This window comes from Rutidosis leptorrhynchoides, chromosome 1, assembly GCF_046630445.1.
Source record: "Rutidosis leptorrhynchoides isolate AG116_Rl617_1_P2 chromosome 1, CSIRO_AGI_Rlap_v1, whole genome shotgun sequence".
NCBI lineage: Eukaryota > Viridiplantae > Streptophyta > Magnoliopsida > Asterales > Asteraceae > Rutidosis > Rutidosis leptorrhynchoides.
In genome coordinates this window covers 555,396,682-555,420,052 of record NC_092333.1, presented here as the reverse complement: position 1 = coordinate 555,420,052, position 23,371 = coordinate 555,396,682, and the positions used below count along the sequence as shown (strand labels likewise).

Sequence of the window (23,371 nt, the reverse complement as noted above, 5' to 3'; positions counted from 1 at the left end):
TAAAACCGGACCACCGCCGAGATGCCGGTGGTCGGTTAGTAATTAATTACTTTATTTATATTGTATTTAATTTTAATTAATAATTATATTATATTAATATTTAATATTATATATTATAATTATTAATTATTAATTATTAATTATTTTATTATTATTATTTATTATTTATTTTATTATTATATTATATATTATATTATATAGTTTTAGAAATACTTCATTAAACAATTTGTCATTTCTCTCTCCTCTTCATATTATCTCGTCCGTCGATCCCGCAGCGCTTTTAACATCTATCTCTCTGTCTCTGCACCACCACTACTACCACCGTCGCCGGTAACACAAATAAACATACACTTAACTTTAATCTATCTAACGACGTCGTAGTGGATCTGAATATTAGATCAGATCTGTATCTATATCTATAACCTAACCGTCCGTACAATGGAGGAAGCTCTCGAAATGGCACGCGCTAAGGATACGAAAGAACGAATGGCCGGAGTAGAGAGACTTCACGAACTTCTAGAAGCTTCTAGAAAGAGTTTATCATCTTCAGAAGTAACATCACTTGTTGATACTTGTTTAGATCTCTTAAAAGATAATAATTTTAGGGTTTCACAAGGAGGCTTACAAGCGCTTGATTCTGCTGCCGTGCTTTCTGGTGAACATTTGAAGCTTCATTTTAATTCTTTAGTTCCTGCTACCGTTGAACGTTTAGGTGATGCTAAACAGCCTGTTCGTGATGCTGCTAGGCGCCTGTTGCTCACTCTCATGCAGGTATTGTGTCAGTTCTTTACTTCAGTTGTAGATATAGAATTGTTGTATGTATGCGTTGGATACACTGGATAGGGTATTGGTACGGAGATATCTGTAGAAGATAAATTAACGCTATAATTGCTCATTATTGTTTGTGTATTATGAAATTATGAATGATGGTAATGTATTTGGTTATTTTGGCTGTTTTTTTGGTAAATTCCCAATGTCCCATGCTATTAGATTTAAATTCGTTTAGTTTTAGGTAGAAAATTTGGGATTACTACGAGCGGTGTGAGGAATATGTGGAGGTTAAGCTGCATTATAATTGTTATTTACTTGGAATTAATTGATCAATAGCGATTAGCGGGACTTAGCAACCTTGTGTTGTAGCTCATGTGGTAGTGGCGTGCCTCTCTTAGCGAGTGTTCGGAAGTTCGACTTCCGTGGGGTGCAACATTGCACACAAGGTTGCCCCCTAACCCTTGAATTCCACCTAAGGGTGCCTTCCACACATCGTTGCGGGGGCAGTGGGGGAGGGGGTTTTTACCTCCCATGCCCTCGTATTGGGCCGGTATACGAGTAGGATGGTTGAAGTGGAGAGCGGCGAAAGGGGTGTTGTGCGACAAGAAGATACCCCTTAAGTTGAAAGGAAAATTTTTCAAGGTGGCGATCAGACCAGCCATGTTGTACGGATCTGATTGTTGGCCAATGACGAAGGCATGGTTTAAAAAAACGGTCGAGGCGTACGACTCGAGATGCGCCTCAGTACGATTTTCGAATTACCCGTTTAGGAACGTACGCCTCAAAGGCCAACTAAAAACGTACGCCTAATTTGGAGAGGCGGTTCGATTTTTGTACGCCTCACAGGTGACTGAAAAGCGTGCGCCTCGTGTTGTTTAGCAAAATATGGCAGTCAACGGCGGTCAATTGTGCAGATCTCGCCGTAAGAGACGTGAAAAGAGAAAAAAAGATGAGATAGGAAGGATAGTGGCTGTAGTTTTTTAATTTCTTTTAGGGTTTTTAAGTTGAGAAGAAGATAAGTTGGAGAGAGAAAAATATGCTCATGTTGCTCAAATCTGAAGTCTACCCGTATTATTTATTATTTATTTATCATTATTTATTATTTACAGCTAGCTTAATTTCTTTTTACTTCTGTCAAATAACAATAATAGTCCCTGAAGTTTAACAAAACTAAAATAACTTGAATAAACTTGATATTTATACATACATATATTAGAAAATATATATTTTTAACTCCGCCTCGAACGTACGCCTCGGTTCGCCTCGAGGCATACGCCTCGCCTCACAAAGGGGAAACGCCTCGAGGCGCGTTTCCGTTTTTTTAAACCTTGGACGAAGGCCCAAGAGAGGAGGATGGAGGTGACAGAAATGAGGATGCTTAGGTGGACGTGTGGTAAGACCATGCTAGATATGATACCAAACGGAGTTTTTAGGGACAACTTGGAAGTTGGGAACATCGTCAACAAGCTGAGGGAAGGACGACTTAGATGGTTTGGGTATGTTATGAGGCGCCCACTTTTAGCCCCGGTTAGGAGAGTCGAGACCCTCGCTGTTAGCGGCGTTAGGAGAAGGGGTAGACCTAGACGTAGGTTGGAGGATAGATTGAAGCTTGACATGAAAGAACTACTTACGGAGGACATGACTTCTGATAGGAGCCTGTGGAGGAGTAGAATTAGAATAATTGAGTAAGTTATTAGGTGTATGTATGCATGTCTGTATCTGTACCTATATATATATATATATATATATATATATATATATATATATATATATATATATGGATGTATCTAAGTGAATATATTTAAGTTATATCTATGAATGTATCTATACGTATATGTGTTTAGGTATAGGTTTTTATACATGCTTATGTGTGTGTATGTATCTATGTGCTTGTATCTAGATGTATGTATGTTTATGTACTTAGGTATACAGATCTACGAAAATTCCTATACGTATATATTTTTATGTATTGGTATTTATACCTGCCTATGTGTGTGTAGGGGTATATATATATGAGTGTGTATGTGTATGTGTATGTGTATGTGTAGGTGTATTTGTGTGGCTGGGTGTGCGGTTGGGAGGGTGGGTGTGTATTTTGCTTGTTTGTAGGCCTACTTGAAATTACATGTCTCTGCGCACTATATGATCCATGTTATTTGTCCTATTGTTATGCTTTACTTGCTATATGTGTCCTCTCTTTATGGCTACTTTGTATGGTTGCATCTTTCTAGGCGCACATAACGTTTACAGGTGCGTATCATTTGCCCACACTTTTTGTTTTTATGAGCATTTCTGGCCGGAGGTCCTTAGGAAACAATCTCTTTTGCTTCTAGAGTAGAGGGAGGGAAGACCTGATCTAGTCGCGGGTTCTATACCCGAGGGTGGAGTAGTGACTTCCTTCTAATCTAGGGTACGAGGAATGATTGTCTACACCCTACCTCCCCCATACCCTACATTTGTGGGATTGGGTATTGTTGTTGTTGTTGTTGCCCTCGTATTGGGCCGGGTTTCTTCCTGGACAGCAGTTGGGGGCGGGTTAGGCAACTGCGGGATATGAACGCGTGGGTGGTTTAGTCTCCCTGGGTGATCCGAACTGCCGTGTAAAAAAAAATATATGGCGGGAGTAGTATATAATTAATTATATTATTCATGTTACATGATCTATGGTATCATAAGCGGGAGATATTAACTGTGTAACTCTGAAGTACACAGAGTTTGTTTTCTGGGAAAACAGGACTTATCTCTGCGTCCATTTTGAGTTTATTCATGCTCAATGCTTTCTTGCATAATATTTGTTAGATTGGCTGCTGCTTGTGACCTCATTCCCAAATGACTGGTGATTTGATCGTGTAACTTTGTAGAGGACTATAGAAGGGTCAGTTAGGTGTAACGAATTTTGTTGGATTGGGGAGAGACACTTTTGTATGCGGCATTCCTATTGCATTATGCTAAAAGGCCGTCGGTGTCATACGTACATGACTCTTCTTGCACATATATATTCTTTAAACAACTAGAATAACGCATATTAGCTATAACTAGTTCCGGATCGGCCCGCACGATGCGGCGGGGCCTTCCGGGTTGAATATTCATATTTAACGTATCGTTTTATATTTATAGAATTAAAAACGCGTTGCGGCGGTTGTGTTTGGATACACGTGGTCAGTACTTAGTATACCTAATGGCATGCGCGTTTTTAACGCCAGAAAAATCACGTAATTTAGGTTGTTTATTATACGTGTATGTATATGTATAAAAGATAGTCTGAAATATTTAGCGGTTTTTAAAAAACGTCCGTTTCGCGTATAGTTAGTTGCATCGTGTTCGTAAAATTATTTCGAGATGAACGGCGGTGTTGGGAAAATTTAAAGTGTGGTGAGCGGGCAGATATGGGCCGTTAAAAATTTGGGCGAAGTTTGTTTAAGTTTTTTTAATAAAATAAAAATTTGACAATTTTTATCCCTGACAATTTGACATATATAGCATTGTTTGAGGACCAGTTTTGTAAATGTATTGTTGTTGTCGTTTGAAAAGTTTGGGATGGGTAAAACGACCCTAATTCCCATCTCATTTAGTATTGTAGGAGTAAATTTTTCCCATAATAATATTCCGATGTCAGCCATAGTAAGCATTCTAACTCCGCTTCCGTGATGGAAAAATACGTTGTTAAGAGTCCGTGCATGAGTTTTATGATATGTAACTAGAGATATATCCTGAACGAATTAGCCTTAGTTTTCTTTTGTTTTCTTTATTTTGTTTGTAGAGGTATATTCAAAATGATTCATCACTCTACCCTTGATTCAGTTAACTTCTATGGCTTTGTAGTATTCCTTTGTTTTCAGTCTTATCTGTTGTATTTAGATTGGTAGTACAAAACCTCTTTTAATTAATTATAACTGAAAGCAAACAGCTGAAAGGTTTACTTGCTTGCATCGTGTTGGTGGTGCAGGTTTCATCTCCGACTCTTATTGTCGAAAGAGCTGGGTCTAATGCTTGGACACACAAAAGCTGGAGAGTTAGAGAAGAGTTTGCAAGGACTGTCACATCTGCCATTGGTCTATTTGCATCTACCGAGCTACCCCTGCAACGCGCTATTCTTCCCTCTGTATGTTGTATTCTAGTGTTTTTTGAGGCTTATAACTTGATAATTTTAGTGTGTAAATATCATACTAATGCTTGAAGTTGTACCCCTGTCATTATCGTCCAGATATTAAATATGCTACATGACCCTAATCCAGGTGTGAGAGAAGCCGCCATTTCATGCATCGAGGTTAGTTAGCTGCTTATATACTAGTTTTTAAGGGTTATGGCTACTAAGTGCTATACTTAAGTTGATATTAAAGTTTTTCAAAACGCTTCTTGTTGTAATAATAAATTAATAATAACTCAGAGACCGGTATTTACTACTACATTGGTTCACAGTTTTTTTCTCCCTCAAGCAAAAGGGTATGATTTATTTGAATTTTATAGGTGTAATAATATGCCACCTCATCTTTCATCTGATTTAGTAACTCTTTTCAACCTTACTTATAAGCAATAGGTGCTTACAGAATAAATTAGTACCAGAACGACGCTTGACTAGCAAGTGATTCGGGCTGGAAGTCATCAAAAGAAGAGAAAATAGTTCTTTGAACTTTATTGTATTGGCTGCATGCCTGTATCATATACAGTGTATATCGAAATGCCATACTGCTAACCTAATTATCATTTTGTAGTCAATCATTCTACAAATGATTTTGTTTTAACATATATCTTCTGATGCAGGAGATGTATGCTCAAATTGGGCCTCAATTTCGTGAAGAACTCCATCGCCATCAGCTTCCATCTTCAATGGTAACTATTAGGGCTCACGTGCCTGTTCATTGTTTTAAATTTTCTTTGCACAATGTATGTCTTTCTTATGTAGTAATAGAGAGGTGCACTGAATTGGCGATTGTTAACGTTATGTTACCTGATTTACAGGCATTTATTCTAAACCATTAGATAACCTAAACTAACGATGTAAAAGCAATACGCTCAACCTGTACACTTTTATGTTTGAACGCATATTATGTTTGGGTGTATTTGGAATTTAACCTGCCGTTTTTTTTCTTTCTTTGGATGTATGCTCTTAATATTGTGCTAAATTTTCTTTTTCTGACTTGCGTTGATTACAGGTTAAAGATATCAATGCCAGACTAGAAAGAATTGAACCAAAACAACGTTCTTCAAATGTACAAGTTAATCCTTATGCTCCTGCTGCTGTGAAGCATTCTAATCATAATCACAAAAGAAGCAGCCCTAAGGCCAAAACCTCTTCTCGTGAAGTATCCCTTTTTGGAGGTTAGATTTTTCTCTTATAGATTTTAGCTTGTTCCCATTCATGTCACTATTCTTCTGTGTACATTTTTATATCAGTTTATATGCTCATATATTTTATTACTTTAAACGGATAAGGTTTTCCTTGTTCAGGCTACCTGAGGAAGGGGACTATTTTTACTCAGATGTATGCGGTCTCACAGACCGTTTACCGTTACTGAGTCTTTTTCCCAGCCACCTCAATATATGCTCCTATTGAGGTTTGAACCCGAGACCTCTTTTGAGGAAATCATGTCCCCAACTACTAGGCTATTTTTGGGATGGTTATTTATATATAACTTTATGGGCAATTTGTATGATATTTTTGTTATTTCAATTTGGATTTAATGTTGGATTGACCCTATTCGTTTTTTTCTTCTTCTTATATTCAGGTGAAAGTGATGTCACTGAAAAGCCTGTAGACCCAATTAAAGTATATTCTGAAAAGGAGCTGATCCGTGAGTTTGAGAAGATTGCTTCAATCCTTGTTCCAGAAAAAGATTGGTCCCTCCGCATTGGTGCAATGCAAAGAGTTGAAGGTCTTGTCATTGGAGGTATGTATTGTATTTATTAGTGATGTCAATGACTTACGTCGTCTATTTCCAAAATTATAGTGTTTATATATTTGTATGTATATACATATATATGTGCATATATATACATAATATATGCACAAAACTTGTCACTGCTCATTATCATCATTCCATTTATTGTTTCACATCAGGTGCAATTGACTATCCATGTTTCCGTGGACTTCTGAAGCAGCTTATAGGTCCTCTAACCACACAGTTAGCTGATAGAAGATCTAGCATAGTTAAGCAGGTATGATGGAAATATGGGATCACATGCACCCTAGTTAATTTTTCGAATTAAGTCTGGTTTTTGGCTAATGTGGTCCTTCGTGTAGTGAGAGAATCACATGATGTCTGACAACAATCTCAACTATGATGTCTGGTTGCGTGTTCGTAAGATACATGCGCCTTGTACGATGAAGCTTTCTAAATTGTTTTTGTATAACTTATGTTATAGGCTTGCCACTTATTGAACTTTTTATCCAAAGAGCTTCTGGGAGATTTTGAGACCTTTGCAGAGATGTTCATACCTGTAAGTATGAAACTTATCTCGTTCTTTTAGAGCTATGGACATGGCTAATATCTATCTGAACCTTGTTTTCACATTCAGGCACTTTTCAAACTTGTCGTGATAACAGTACTTGTAATTGCAGAGTCTGCTGATAACTGCATAAAAACGGTATCTTATTTTACGTTTTCATTCTTTGTATCTTATTTCATTAGATAAAACTACTTCTCAGTTTTCTTTTTCTAGATGTTGCGTAATTGCAAAGTTTCGCGGATACTTCCTCGCGTGGCTGAAACTGCAAAGCATGACCGAAGTTCAATACTTCGTGCCAGGTTTTGATTCCCTCTTATAACCAAGCGTCAGTCACGATCATTATCATATATTATTGATGCTAATATCACTTTTCAATTCTACAGATGTTGTGAATATGCTTTGCTGATTCTGGAATATTGGGCTGATGCACCTGAGATACAACGGTCAGCTGACCTTTATGAAGACCTTATTAAATGTTGCGTGGGAGATGCAATGAGTGAGGTCTGTTATTATAGTTTATACACTTGTTAGTATATTCTTACTCTAGGTAATTAACATATAAGCAAATTAGGTACGGTCAACTGCTAGAGCATGCTACAGAATGTTCTCTAAAACCTGGCCGGATCATTCACGGCGGTTATTTTCATTGTTCGATCCTGTCATTCAAAGGGTATGTGTTTGATCCATCTTTGTTTTGAACATGTAAACTCCTTCTCATCAAACTAATAAGGTACTTTTGTATATTGGATGCATAGATAATTAACGATGAGGATGGGGGTATGCACAGGAGGCATGCGTCACCCTTACTTCGTGACAGGAATCCGCAAACAGCACATAACACTCAAAATACCGCTTCTTCTAATCTATCTGGTTATGGAACTTCAGCCATTGTTGCAATGGACAGAAATGCAAGCTTACCGTCTGTGTCTGCAGCTTCTCACTCATCTGGGCTTTATTCATCTCAACCAAAGTCCACGAACAAGAGTACAGAACGTAGCCTAGAAAGTGTGTTGCATTCTAGCAAACAGAAAGTTTCTGCCATTGAAAGCATGCTTAAAGGTTTAGATTCCGGGCGAGTTAGATCATCGAGCCTCGATCTAGGTAACGTACTGTATAAAGTGCTAATTGATTTTTGTGCACAGTGTGTGTTTTCTGATTTCTGAATGGTCAGATTTTTACTTTTATTGCCCCTAGTGCAGGAGTGGACCCACCATCATCTCGTGATCCACCATTCCCTCTTGCTGTTCCTGCTTCCAATAGTCTCACCAGTTCTTTATCATTAGATACAACCACCACACATGGTATCTCAAAAGGTAACAATCGTAATGGCGGTTTGGTCTTGTCTGACATCATCACTCAGATTCAGGCTTCACGGGATTCTGCTAAACACTCGTATCGCGGTAACATTGCAAACGAGACGTTGTCCTCACTTTCATCTTACTCATCAAGACAAGCTTCTGAAAAGGTTCAAAAACAGAGAAGCTCATTTGAAGATAACCATGATTTTAGAGAGGCCAGACGATCGGTAAATTTGCATACCGATAGGCAATACTTAGAGACACCGTACAGGGACCCGCATAATAGTCATGTGCCCAATTTTCAACGACCGTTATCAAGGAAAAACGTACCCGGGAGAGCGGCTTCAAGCCGACGCAGGAGCTTCGATGAGAGCCAGTTTTCTCCCGGAGACACATCAAGTTATACCGAGGGCCCCACTTCACTCAATGATGCCCTTAGTTATGGTCTCAGATCCGGTTCCGATTGGAACGCTAGGGTTTCTGCATTCAACTATCTTCGCACACTACTCCAACAAGGCCCGAAAGGAGTTCAAGAAGTTACACAAAGTTTTGAGAAAGTAATGAAGTTATTTTTTCAACATTTGGATGATCCTCACCATAAAGTTGCACAAGCAGCTCTAACTACACTTGCTGACATCATCCCAGCTTGTCGAAGACCTTTCGAAAGTTACATGGAAAGAATATTACCTCATGTGTTCTCCCGTTTAATTGATCCAAAAGAATTGGTAAGACAACCGTGCTCAACAACTTTAGAAATTGTCGGTAAAACGTACGGTGTTGATTCTTTGTTACCCGCTTTGCTCCGGTCATTAGATGAACAACGATCTCCCAAGGCAAAACTGGCTGTAATTGAATTCGCTATCGTTTCATTCAATAAACACGCGACAAATTCCGAGGGTGCTGCAAATAGTGGCATCTTAAAGCTATGGCTTGCTAAATTAGCACCATTAGTTTATGACAAAAATACAAAGTTGAAGGAAGCAGCTATCACATGCATCATATCTGTATACTCTCATTTTGATTCGACATCTGTTTTAAATTATATTCTTAGTTTATCGGTTGAAGAGCAAAATTCTTTAAGACGAGCACTCAAGCAACATACACCTCGTATAGAGGTTGACTTGATGAATTATCTGCAACAGAAGAAAGACAGACAACGATCCAAAACCTCGTATGACCCGTACGATGTTGCTGGCACATCTTCTGAAGAAGGATATATTGCAGTATCAAAAAAGACTCCCGTATATGGCAGGTATTCTAACAGTTCTATGGATAGTGATAGTGGTAAGAAATGGAGAGCGGGTTTTGCACAAGAACCCGCCCAAATTACTAGTCGAGCAGCTGCTGATGGAAGTGAAGACAATCTGTATGTTGGTTCCAATAATGGTGGACACAGTTTAAGTGCGAAGGATGTAAAATGGTCAGAATATTTAGAAAGCAACTCAAACATGGAGAACGGATTAGTTAGCTCTGATACTCAACATATTGCTGTTAAGCGTGATATTGACATTGAGGGTGCACCTGATTTGGAAAACAGTCTTTCGAAACTTGCAGCTTTGAAGATCAATTCTGCTCCTGATACTAGACCAAGCATCCCTCAAATTCTTCATATGGTGAGTTCAAGTTCTGAAAGAGCAACGTCTTTTTTTTTTTTTTTTGGTTACGCTCCAACATTGTAATCTCATTTTCTTATTTGCTCATTCAGATTTCTAATGGGGCTGATGAATGTGATACGGCAACCAAACGTACAGCCCTTCAGCAGTTGGTTGATGCTTCTGTTGCCAATGATTTCTCTATATGGACCAAGGTTGGTACAAGTCAATCATTAATGCATACAATGTACTAGTAGCAAATAGCAACAACCATACTGAATAACTTTTGTTATTTTGATTTGTATGCAGTATTTCAACCAAATTTTGATGGTTGTCCTTGAGATATTGGATGACCCTGAACCATCAATTCGAGAGCTTGCTCTTTCATTAATAGCCGAAATGCTGAAGAACCAGGTATGCTCTCTTAAGTTTCATGTTGTGCTAATGTTTATAAGATGTTCTTGTCTGGCATTAAGTTTTCATCCTCTGATTCCTCTAGAAAAATACTATGGAAGAGTCTGTTGAGATTGTAATTGAGAAGTTATTAAATCTTACGAAGGACCCAGTCCCAAATGTAAGTTCCTATCAGACTATTGGTTCTTCCAAAAAATAAATATATACTTTATAATTTATAATATATTCGATAATAGGAGTTATTTATGACATCTTTTTCCGCAATGTAGGTATCAAGTGAAGCAGAACATTGCATAAGTGTTGTTTTATCTCAGTATGATCCTTTTAGATGCTTGAGTGTAAGTTATTCTATGTTGCAGTGTTGTTATTTTACCTAACATTAATACGTATTGCAATATACTTGCGTTATATTATATACATTTTCACGATCCGTGTTCTGACGTTGTGTAGGTTATTGTTCCATTATTGGTTACAGAAGATGAGAAAACTCTTGTAACGTGTATAAACTGTTTGACTAAGGTAGATTCTCGTGAAATTAAATATTCTGTCTTCTGTTCTATGCAAGTAAATGCCATTTTTTATACATATGAATATATAATGCAAAAACATTTTTGTATCTGAAAATTTGTCTACTGTTTTTTCTTCAGCTTGTGGGTCGGCTTTCCCAGAAGGAACTAACGGCTCAGTTACCGTCTTTCTTGCCTGCTCTTTTTGATGCTTTTGGTAACCAAAGTGCCGATGTTCGTAAGGTAAATTACTTGGTAGTTTTAACAATATTTCTCAAAGGTGGCAACCTCGACCATTTGCTTAAATGAATTAATCATTATGTTTTGTCGAGCATCAAACTCATGCTATCTTTGTTGGTTGTCATTGCAGACTGTTGTTTTTTGTCTGGTAGACATCTACATAATGCTCGGGAAAGCCTTTTTACCGCATTTAGAAGGTCTCAACAGTACACAGTTGCGGTTAGTTACAATATATGCGAACCGTATATCACAAGCAAGAACGGGTACTACTATTCAGGACTAGTGGCAGGGTGATGATTAAGAGTGAGTCTGTTTCGGTCTATTAATTTGCTTGTGAATCTTGTATATTTGTATGGCGTGTGATGCGTGTATTCGATTAAAGGCTGGGGCTGTGTTTTCTTTGTACGGCTTCATTTTTGCCCCCCTTTTTATTAATTTTCTTCCAACACTTAGCTTGGTTGGAGTTGAGGGGAAGCGTGCTTTTTGTGGTAATTTGTAACGTTAGTAAAATTTTATCTTCTTGATTTTGTGTCCATAATATAATAACTCGGTTTTTGCATGGCATGTTTGGGTTATTTGCAACTTTTTTTTTTTTTTTTTTTTGGCATCGTTATAGTAGTTTAACCCATATTAGTACTTTAGTAGCGTATAGCATTAATACATGCGACAATTGTAATATTTTCTTAATTGTCAAAGATTGTTAAAGATCGAGACTCAAGAGTATTAACATTTTCAGATTATTTTTCCACCCCCTTGGCCATTGCCACATCAACAAATAAATTTTGGATTGTCACTGGCGGTTGCCAAAACAACTTAAAGAGGGCGATCTTAAACAGTTAAACTTGTATTCTGAAATCTTTGACTAAAAGTGACTGAGTAATAAATTAGCTATTACTTGAATATACATTATACAACGATCACAAAACTTGTGAGTCTGTGACCTGTGTGAACCCGAACTTAGAAGATACTGTTTTGGATAAATCTTAGTATCAATTCATCCAGCAAAAGTATTACACAGGGATGGATACATATGTTTTTTTATTGTCTAATTTCCCTTGAAGAGTATTTCAACCTCCAAAGTAGACTGCCCATCTAGTGATGAACATAGAGATGAAAAATCATGAGCACGTGCAGTAAGTGTGCAAGAAAGCACAAGAAGTAATAAATATACTTTGCGATCTTGTAACGGCCACGTGAGAAGTGGCGTTGTTGTGACGAGTTTTTCAAAGCATTAAACATACAAGCCAGAATAATGAGAGTCAGACACGGGAATGCATACAGAGGAATAGAGAATTGTATAAGTAGTGGATGCACAGTAAGCATGTTTTTCCAATGCAAAATTTGCTTCAAAGACTACTATCAATATCAGATTCGTACCAAGCATATATGCAATATCTTAGAATCTGTGTAGTCATGTGGCCTGACATAGAAAACAAACACATATCATAAAACTTATATCATGAAATTAAAGTGGTTTTAACAGTTAATGACATTAATATCTTAAAAACAAAATAATATTAACATATTACTTATTATTATACATCATATAAAAGAAAATGTATAGGTCAAAATGGCTCCACAAATATTGATAAATCCACCGCACGGTTTTAGACCGTGATCCGGTCTGCAGAGATCCGTCCAGAGGGTAAATATCAATAGGAAATTCATCTAATCACACTAAGTTGTTCTAGACATGTATTGATACTTGTTAGCCGCTAATCGAAAATAGGTATCAACAGTTATGTTTATAAAATTTTAGTTATCTTGGTTCATAATTCTCATTTTCATTCGATTCTATACTTTATTCGCACATCTCATATTCCCATTCATCACGTGGCTGCTCAAATTCAGTTCACACATGGAACGTGATTACTAAGTAATTGTTTATTTCAGTTCACACATTTACACAACTAGAAGTACATCTAATTGTTTATATATGTTTGAATTCACAAATTATTATTATGTTCACTGTTCAGTTTGTGTAAATACGTCTACTAATTCATAATTTATTGGTTGATATGATATATCACTGCCTCAAACTTTTGTGCTGGACAACAAGATAATTGGTTCTATTGGAACGAATCAATCCCTTCTATTTAAAGATACCTTCAAAGAAGGGTGTTAGACCGATTGTATCGCCAGCAAGCAATGCGTTGGATCCAAGGTGGAGAAAAGCAACACCAATATCCGGCGTATCGCGGTGGCGGTTGGTGGTGTTGGTTTGGTGGTGGGGTGGGGGGAAGCAATTTGATCTTATATTATTTTAAAAATATTATTTTTATCCTTTTTTAACTACTTTACCAATTATATTTTTAACGCATTATCACAATACTCCTAACTCACACCAAAAACGAACACCACCAATACTCTACACCAAAAACCAACACATCCTAGTCATCAAAAAAAGTGCAAATAAAAAAAGTTCGAAAAACAACCAACACCACAAAACAACGCCCTCTACCACTACAAATAGTCTTACTAATAAACTTTTTAGTGTAGTTAATGATGGTAGCAAATCTCTTAACCAAAAGCAAATGAACTCAATCACATGCCTCTAACCGCACACAAACTACATATGAAAACACATGGAACTTTATAGAAAAAGAGATAGAGAGTGAATATTATCTATTAACAAGATGATAAATGATAATTAAGTACGATAAGTGTCTTGTATTTAAACACCGAATACAATACTAAAGACAGTGAAAACACATGGAACATTATAACAGGAACCTGGATAACAACTTAGCCTGCAACTAATACCATCAACAGTAACAGGTGTGCAAGAACACCCAAGAAAATCACAACAAATTTTAAGAATAACGAAGCAGCAGGCGATAATGGTTTCCTATTCGTAAATGGCAGGTAATTGCGAAACATAATCAACGACAACATCCCAGTAGTGAAATACGCTACTATAGAAGTTTTCATCAATAAGCCATGCGTTTCAAAGGGAGTTTGTTCTTTTCCAGTGTACTTCAATCGAAGAAGCAGTACGGTCACATTATACAGGACTAGAAGAGACCAAGCACATATCACATTAAACAGATTAGCTGCACTATCAGGCGACCTAAGATAAACAAAAAATTACATTACATATACAATTTTTTTTTTTTTTTTTAACAATTGGGATCACCCAGGGAAACTAAACCACCCACGCGTTCATCTCTAGTTGCATAACCCGCCCCCAACTACTGCCCTGGAGGAAACCCGGACCAATCCGAGGACATGGCCGGTAAAACCCCCTCCCCGCTGCCCCGCACTAAGCGAAAGGCGACCTGGTGGATACTTCAGGTCAGGGATAACATTACATATACAATTAAAGTATATTTATCGAAAATGCATACACATATACGTAAAATCAGCTATATATGTATTAGAAAAAACTAGGTGGAGTATATAAGTGATAGAGTAAGTATTAAAAATCACGAGAGAGAATGAGAGAGAGAGTAGGTGAGAGAGAAACTTTTTTCCGGGCTGGTTATGGCAGTACGAGGTACACGGCGGCGGCGAGAGGAGGGAACAATGGAAGCTACTACGGATCTACTTCAATGGTAAACGGCAAACGGGTAACATCGTTTTTGTTTTTCAATTTTCCTACTTCATGGATGGTAACAGATATGTGGAGGTTCTTCAAAAGGTTTGGCAAAGTGAACGATATCTATATGGCAAGAAACACCCTTAGAAATGGGCAACGCTATGGTTTTGTCAGATATGAGGAGGTCGTGAATCCAGATTCGTTAGCAGCAAAGTTAAACAACACTCTAACTAATAATACTTATCTAAGGGTGTATAAGGCTAGGTCAGAAAAGAAAAGGTACATGGAAGATGTAAGAAAAAGTGATTATGTTTGGAAAGAGCATGACTTTCCAGACCTTCATGGAATCCATACTTCAAGATACAATAACGACGGCAGAAAATATACAGAGGTTGTTAACACATGTTCCCACTACCATGACCACCACCATCAATCAAACCACTTTTTTCCACCTAACCATCAGCATGTCCATCACAACAAATATGACAACCACAAGCATGAACAACCCACCAAACACAACCATCACCATTCCAACCATCAGACTCCTCAAACCCGTCACCATACACAACGTACCAAGCACTACAACCACCCAAAACACTACACCCAAACCAAACCCAATCACCCACCCAATACCAATCAACCGATCCCTAATCAATCTACCCACACCAACACCTTACCAACAAACCTCAACCCAACTGGCAGACTAGTAAACTTGGAAGAAGACTCCAGTCTAATAGATTCAATGAAAAGGGCCTTAATAGGAGAAATTTCAAATCTCGATATCTTGGAGCAAATTCAAGACCTTTGTGAAGAAGAAGGGCTGAACAATTTTGCAATAAAATACATCGGAGGTCTCGAAGCCATTTTCCTATTCGAGTCAGAAGCAACAGTCACAAATATACTAGAAACAGAAGACCATAATCTAAAACGATGGGTTAACAACTTGAGGAGATGGGACCGAAAAGGACTAGCTCCAGGTCGTTTGGCTTGGATCAGTATTTACGGTGTTCCAATTCCATGTTGGAATGAATCCAATTTTAGAAAAATTGCGGCATGGTGGGGTCAAGTTCTGGATACGAAAAACTGTAATGTCAATGAACAAAACCAAAATCTAATAGCGGGAAAGGTCCTGGTGAAAGTCAGAAGCGTGGTCCCAATTCAGGAATCAATCAGAGTCAAATTCGACTCGACAATTGAATATATCAGAGCCTCGGAGGAGATTCGGGATGTTGTGGAACTAGATTTAGAGGATAATGTTAGTGTTTCAGACTGGGATTCTAATGATAATTTGGATTATGTTGACAACACTGATGTAGACTCGGTGCCGGAATCTGAAGAGGCGCCGGAGACAGTTCAAAAGAAGAAGATGGAAGATCAAACGTCTAAATGCGTTGGAACATGTGACAATTTCAAAAAAGATAATCATTTTCCAGAGGCGAATTTTGTGGGACTCGATGCAAGCTGTAACCAACAATCACAAAAATCAAATGGTGGGCCTCCCGAAAATCCCAACCACCAGGTAAATGATAATTATTCCTTTTGCTCTCCTTGTGTGCATCCCACGAATCCAACAAGCCCTATAAACCAAACAGCCCAACACAATCAAACAGACCCACATGCAGCCCAATTCAACCAAATCGACCCAAAGGTAACCCATACAAACTTTCCCCAGGCAGCCCAACAAAATCAGAATAACCCAGAAGATACCCAACCATTTAATCAATCAGGCACATACCAAAACCAATATAATATCCATACACACACCCACCTTCCTGACTCGTCTCTTCAATCTCCAAAAGAAAAAATATCTCCAATGGAACCACATTCCAACTTTAATCCAATCAACCCGTCACCAAATTTATCTCGAACCAATCGAACAGAAACTGACCAACCCCTTCCATCTCGGCCTACCCCTCCTTGTGACTATATCAATCACAATGAACCTAATCTAAGTGATGCACCTATCAGTCCCGTTAGATCCTTTAATCTCTTTCAAGAACATGAGCCAAAAACAATCATTAACACGCAATCCCCTAAGTTTCCCAAACCACAAAACCAAAAATCTACCAAAATGTCCAGCCAAAATAGAAAACAAAAGGCTACTGTCACTAACCATGACCTAAATGATCCTAACCAATTACCACCAAAAACCTCCCATCACCCACCTAAAAACAACAATGAAACCATCAACCATGAATGTAACAGTGGCAAAGATTCGGGGCGTATTTCGAGAAAAAGGATTGGCACTTCAAAAATTTTACAGTTCAAACACATGGCAAGGATGACTCCAAGAAAGCAAAAACCGAACTCAGTCTCGAGAAAAAGAACCGTAAGTGGTAATTCCAGGACTTCATCATCTTCTCAAAGTATTGGTCTGAAGGAGATAGGGGCAAAACTGGGGGTTCAGTGGGAATCTACACCCCAACAGTAAAGGGCATCAAGTACTTCGATTCAGTTAGTTTTCTTATGAAGATACTATCTATCAATGTCCGGGGTTTTGGTGGCGACAACCAAAAAGAAAACAAGATAGGTTGGTTCAGGAGAATGAGAATAAAAGAAAAGCCTGATATTGTGTTGATACAGGAATCAAAATGCAATCTTGTAGACGATAAATGGATCGAGAAGATATGGGGTTCCCCCAATTTCAACTTTGTCCAAAAACCAAAGGTTGGTAAATCGGGTGGCATGATGATCATTTGGGACCCGAAGATTTTCAAAGTGGATGAAGCTGTTGAGAAAAATTTTATCCTAGCTATAAAAGGAAGATGGATAGGCAAGGAGAAAGATTCTATTGTGGTCAACGTGTATGGACCACATAAAGACAATGAAAAGAAAAGATTTTGGGAGATCTTAGATGGGCTGATGTTCGATACTGAGATGGACTGGACATTCGGGGGTGACTTTAATGAGGTTAGATCACAAGAAGAAAGACAGAACACCCAGTTTATTTCACGAAGGGCAGAGGGGTTTAATAATTTTATCGCATCAAACCATCTAATCGAGATACCGCTAATAGGGAAAAGATTTACTCGGATTTGTGATAACGGTAAAAAGTTCAGTAAGCTTGACCGATTCTTGGTGAATGATTCGTTCCTTCGATCTTGGGGTGATTTATCGGTTGCACCTTTGGATCGCAATAAATCCGACCATTGTCCAATCCTTCTCAGGGACACAAATGTGGATTTTGGTCCCAAACCTTTCAAGCTTTTCGATATATGGTTACAATCTAAGGACGTTGAAAAGATCATCATCGACGCATGGAATAAACATGTGTGGAGCACTAGAGTGGACTGTAAATTCAGGGATAAACTTAAAGCGGTGAAGGAGGCATTACGAGTGTGGAGCAAATCAAAGTATGGCCCCCTGGATGTTGACATCGAAAAATGGAATAACATAGTAACAGAATTTGAGTTGAAAGCTGACAGGGGAGATTTAAATGAGGTGGAACGAGAAAGGTGGATGGATGCTAGAATTAATTGGTTAAAAAAAGAACAAGAAAAGGCGGATATGCTTAAACAAAAGGCGAGAATTAAATGGGCCGCTGAGGGAGATGATAACACTTCATATTTTCATGCTTCTATCAGGAGGAATTTTAACCGATCAAACTTGCGAGGTCTCTTCATAAACGGAAATTGGGATGAATCACCTACAGCTATAAAACGGGAGATTTTTGACTTTTACAAAAAATTGTTCGATTTCAAGCAAGAAGACAAACCTATCCTGCACACTTTGGATTCCATCATGTTTGAAAAACTTTCCAGCTCCGATGCTATGTCGCTAGAAGTTCAGTTCTCTGAAGCGGAGATATGGGACGCAATAAACAGTTGTGACTCAAATCGTGCCCCGGGTCCAGATGGTTTCAACCTAAACTTCTTTAAAAAATTCTTTTGGCTCATAAAAGATGACTTGAAGGCGGCTACTGATTGGTTTTGGGCCAAGGAATCGATATCAAAAGGTTGCAACGCAAGCTTCTTATCCTTGATCCCGAAAAAAGCCTCCCCAATGAACCTTGGCGACTATCGTCCGATTAGTCTAATCGGGAGTTATTACAAGATCATTTCCAAGATGCTTTCCAGGCGACTTCAAAAAATAATTCACAAATTAATAGGGGCTGAGCAGAGTGCTTTCCTAAAGGGAAGATTCATATTAGATGGCATTTTAGTGGCTAACGAAACGCTTGAAGACGCCAAAAGACAAAAGAAAAAATGCTTTATTCTCAAAGCAGATTTCGAAAAGGCGTTTGATAGTATTAATTGGGATTTTCTTTTTAAAGTCATGGAGCAAATGGGGTTTGGGATTAAATGGAGGAATTGGATTCGAGCATGTCTTTCTTCGGCTACGGTTTCGGTACTAGTAAATGGTAGCCCTACCGAGGAATTTTCTTTACATAGAGGAGTAAGACAAGGGGATCCTCTTTCACCATACCTTTTCCTTATTGTAGCCGAGGGTCTAAATGCTTTTCTACATCAAGCTACTCGAGTAAATATCATGAAAGGTTTGGAAGTCGGGAGGGATAAGGTTCTAGTTTCGCACTTGCAATATGCGGATGACACAATTCTTTTCGGAGAATGGAGTGGTAAAAACATACGTAACGCTCTTAATGTTTTAAAATGCTTTGAAATTTTCTCGGGGTTAAAAGTTAACTTGTCTAAAAGTTGGTTATTCGGGGTGGGTGTCCAAAAAAGTCGAGTCGAAAGCATGGCTAATTCATATGGGTGCCAAGTTGGGAAAACGCCTTTCACCTACCTTGGCTTACCTATCGGGAAGAAGATGAGTAATTTAAGGGATTGGGACCAATACATCGAAAAAATCCATTCGAAGTTGGCGGATTGGAAAGCGAAAACAATTTCATTCGGTGGCCGTCTTACTCTAATCAAATCGGTTCTTAGTAGTCTTCCATTGTATGCTTTTTCCCTATTCCGTGCTCCATCGTGTGTCATCAACAAGCTTGAAGGTTTGCGACGTAAGTTTTTTTGGGGCGGGTCGGGGGATAACACTAAAATTTCATGGGTAAAATGGGACCATATTTTATTTCCATACGAAAGGGGGGGGTTAAATATTGGAGCCTTAAAGGCAAAAAACTACGCTCTTTTGGGAAAATGGTGGTGGCGTTTTCTTAATGAAAGGAATGCTTTTTGGGTAAAAATCATTATAAGCTTGTATGGTCGGGATGGGGGTTTGGGTCTTACATCAACATACGGTTTTTCGGGTATGGGTTCTACATGGAAAAACATTATCAAAGCGGGTAACTACATTAACAGTTTGGGTATCTCGTTCAATAATTCGTTTGTTAAGAAAATTTGCAAAGGGGACAAGGTACAATTTTGGACGGACAAATGGCTAAATAATGAAGCTATTTGCTACAAGTTTCCAAGGCTATTCATGCTAGAGATGGACAAGGAGGTCAAGCTTGAAACTAGAATTATCAAAAACGATCCAAGTAATCTCTTCTGCTGGAAGTGGATACGCCCCCCAACTGGGCGAACACTATCCGAACTTAACAGATTGTGCGACTTGCTAAATGGTTTTTCTTATGAAAATGGTGAAACGGACAAATGGGCATGGAACTTGCATCCTAGCGAGACGTTTTACACCTCTGTTCTAACCAAATTGCTCGACGAAAAGATTCTGCCAAACGCGAATATGTCATTTGAGACAGCAAGGTTGCATCTACTTCCACAAAAAATAGGAATCTTGATTTGGCGGGTCATGCAAGAAAGAATTCCGGTTAGAGTTGAGCTAGACAAACGTGGGGTTGATATGGACTCGGTTAGATGTCCGGTATGCGACGATGATATCGAGACGGCTGAACACACTTTCTTGCATTGTGAGTTCGCAAAGGATATTTGGAGTCGAATCTTTAGATGGTGGGGATCTAATCGGCATATGTACTCGTGTCTGGGGGATATGTTCAAGGGTGATATTGGTGGTTCCAAATCCAAGTTGTGGCAATCTATCGAATGGGTTTGCGGGTATCATATATGGAGAAATCGAAATCTTACCTTATTCCAACGAAAAAGAGGGAATGGTCCGATGGCTTTAAACGAGGTTCAAATAAAATCGTTCGAGTGGATTTCCAAAAGAGTGAGAAAGTGTTCCTTCGAATGGAGTCAATGGCTTATTAACCCGAGTTCTTACGATGATCAAGTTTAATTTATATTGTACTGTTCAAAGTCTTGTGCATCCTGTCATATTTTTTAGTGTGATATGACTTGTAGGTATAGAGGTTGCTATCCTCTGCTTTTCTACTTGTTTCGAATTGTTCCTGATAAGCATGATCTCTAATGCTTATCCCACTGTAATTTTTTATATAATGAAATTTGTTGCTTTTCTAAAAAAAAATATAAGTGATAGAGTATTTAAATCCAAATCAAATATAGATAGATAGTGTATAGATAAATATATATGAGAAGAATAGATACAGCAAACTTACATAGATTTGGTGTTGCTTCGTACAGAAGTGTAATCGCACTCCATCAATCGTGCAAAACCCTAATTTCAATTTTTAATGAATAATGATGAAGGTGAATTGGGGAAATTTTAACGGTGTAGTTTATTTGCCATATGACCCCTAGACTTACTTATATTTACTCCCGTACCTTTTAATTGAGCAAACGGTTTAGCCGACTTTCATCTTTTGTTACCTCATCTTTTAGAGTTTTCAGTTCTGCCCACACGATTACACGAATGTGATGGAAACGGATAGGGAATACTAGGGGTGTAAATGAATCGAATTATTTACGAGTTAGTCGAAATCAACTCGTTAAAAATCCGATTTGAGCCGAACCTAAGTGAGCTCGAGCTTAAACGAGCTCGAACTCGAATTCATATTTCGAGCTCGAACAAACTCGCGAGATTAAACGAGTTTTTCATCTATATACACAAGTTAATATTTTTAGCAATGTAATATATAATTACATAATAATAACTACTACGGTACATATAAAAGTTAAAATTTAATAGTAATAGTAAATCAAATTATATATAGGTAAAAATGCAAAATAAATAAATATATGTAATATAATTAATTAATTAATAAGAAAAATAATTATGTAATAAACGAGTCAAACTCGAGCCGAACTCTAACTTGTATTATATTAGTCGAGGCGAGCTCAAGCTTAAGATATTAAGCTCGAATCGAGCCGAGCTCGAACTTTGTGAATGTTAAACGAACCGAGCTAGAACTCAGCTCAACTCGTTTATATCCCTAGAGAATACGAATGGAAATGAAGTACTCGGTAATATCAATTGATTTATGTGCATTCTTGATATGTAAGAAAAGTAAAGGAAAAGATAGAAAAAAAAAGTTACTTATTAAAACTCTCCCAACTATGACGCTCTTCCTTTCTATCACACACAATTACATCAGCTTTTTTTATTCATTTCCTCCTCATCGCATACCGCTCTTAGCTATGACATATTTCCTCCCCAACATACGCCCCACCAAATTAATTAAATAAACTAATTTACAAGTGTTAAAGTTATGAGTACAAATAAATATAGCACAAATAAATAAAGAAAATGAACTAGGCTCGTGCTACAAAATGTTATTTAAATAAAAATCATGGCAAAGTGTGTGGACAAACTGAGAGCAAGCATCATCACACACCACTATCAACGGTGTCCTCAAGGACAAGTAGGGATGGCATCGGGTCTGGTTTGGGTAGGATCTAGGTAATGCCAGGCCCGAATCCAATTAAGAAACCATGTCCCAAACTCGGACCCATACCCGTCGGGTTCCTATTTACTACTAACTGTCGGGTTATCGGGTTTTTCCACGGATAAACGAGGATCCCCATTTACTTACTAACTCTTGGATTAGCGGGTATTCTCGCAGGTATCGAATATCCTCGTCGTTAGTCATTCTCATTTACCATTCATTTATTTCTAATTTTGTTTCAATACCTATTTGATTTTAATATTGTTATTAATGAAATTGAAATCCCCTGCGGGTCAGGTATACGAGTCGGGTATGCTGGTTTTTATCTAAACTCATCCCCATACCTGAACCCGCAAAAAAATAAAATCATCCTCATACCCGGCCCATGACCCGAATACCCGCACCCGAACCTGTCCCAAAAATGTCGGGTTTTGGCTTTACCCATCAGATACGGTTCTTTTTTCCATCCTAAGGACAAGGCTATCACAAGACGTTAAGCCCCATCATGAGGCTCGTTGAGAATGATCCTTATAACCAAAACATAGTACTCAACGTTCAAAAAAAGAAGTTTCGGATGAATTTTTCAAATACAAATCTTTACCACTAAAATTAACAGTGAAACGCTATATTATTCTTATAATCAATTGAGCAAATTCGGATTACTATTCATCAACTTATTTATTATTTTCCCCAATAATTTTTTACCCCTTTATATATTAAAATAATTATATTACAAATCCAAGCTAGCTTGGATGGTCACACCACAACCATCTACTCTGGTGCACCCAGTTTCAAGTTTATAACAATGCAGCTCAAAACGCAAGGTTGACTATAAAATCAATATGTAAGCATCGGAAACATTGAATATGTATACAAATGGTGAAAGTTAAATTTACATCAACTTT

At 38.0% G+C, this 23,371-nt stretch overlaps 2 protein-coding genes across 2 annotated transcripts; one reads left to right on the top strand and one right to left on the bottom strand.

The window, feature by feature from the left end:
• The first annotated feature begins 240 nt into the window (after positions 1–240).
• Positions 241–11,832, top strand: LOC139880204 (CLIP-associated protein-like). Its single transcript, XM_071865465.1, has 21 exons — positions 241–771; positions 4,718–4,873; positions 4,976–5,038; positions 5,533–5,601; positions 5,925–6,090; positions 6,498–6,659; positions 6,830–6,927; positions 7,135–7,209; positions 7,288–7,356; positions 7,432–7,517; positions 7,602–7,719; positions 7,790–7,888; positions 7,974–8,319; positions 8,418–10,129; positions 10,222–10,323; positions 10,418–10,522; positions 10,608–10,682; positions 10,792–10,860; positions 10,973–11,041; positions 11,170–11,271; positions 11,399–11,832. Exons 1-21 carry the CDS (start codon positions 439–441, stop codon positions 11,549–11,551), a joined length of 4,227 nt encoding a protein of 1,408 aa, XP_071721566.1. The 5' UTR covers positions 241–438; the 3' UTR covers positions 11,552–11,832.
• A 2,027-nt stretch (positions 11,833–13,859) lies between these two features.
• LOC139880188 (uncharacterized) lies at positions 13,860–21,376 on the bottom strand. Its single transcript, XM_071865464.1, has 2 exons — positions 21,240–21,376; positions 13,860–14,338 (listed from the first exon to the last, which is right to left on the bottom strand). The coding sequence occupies exons 1-2, from the start codon at positions 21,281–21,283 to the stop codon at positions 14,014–14,016; spliced, it is 369 nt and encodes a 122-aa protein (XP_071721565.1). The 5' UTR covers positions 21,284–21,376; the 3' UTR covers positions 13,860–14,013.
• Positions 21,377–23,371: the final 1,995 nt, after the last annotated feature.

What these genes read in the sequence shown, in the direction of transcription:
- LOC139880204 (XM_071865465.1), top strand. Translation starts at nt 439, where the DNA reads ATGGAGGAAGCTCTCGAAATGGCACGCGCTAAGGATACGAAAGAACGA. An exon ending in TGAAGTATCCCTTTTTGGAG is followed by an intron (nt 6,091 to 6,497) that starts GTTAGATTTTTC and finishes TCTTATATTCAG; the next exon opens with GTGAAAGTGATGTCACTGAA. An exon ending in ATCCTTTTAGATGCTTGAGT is followed by an intron (nt 10,861 to 10,972) that starts GTAAGTTATTCT and finishes GACGTTGTGTAG; the next exon opens with GTTATTGTTCCATTATTGGT.
- LOC139880188 (XM_071865464.1), bottom strand. Translation starts at nt 21,283, where the DNA reads ATGGAGTGCGATTACACTTCTGTACGAAGCAACACCAAATCTAT. An exon ending in CGAAGCAACACCAAATCTAT is followed by an intron (nt 14,339 to 21,239) that starts GTAAGTTTGCTG and finishes TGTTTATCTTAG; the next exon opens with GTCGCCTGATAGTGCAGCTA.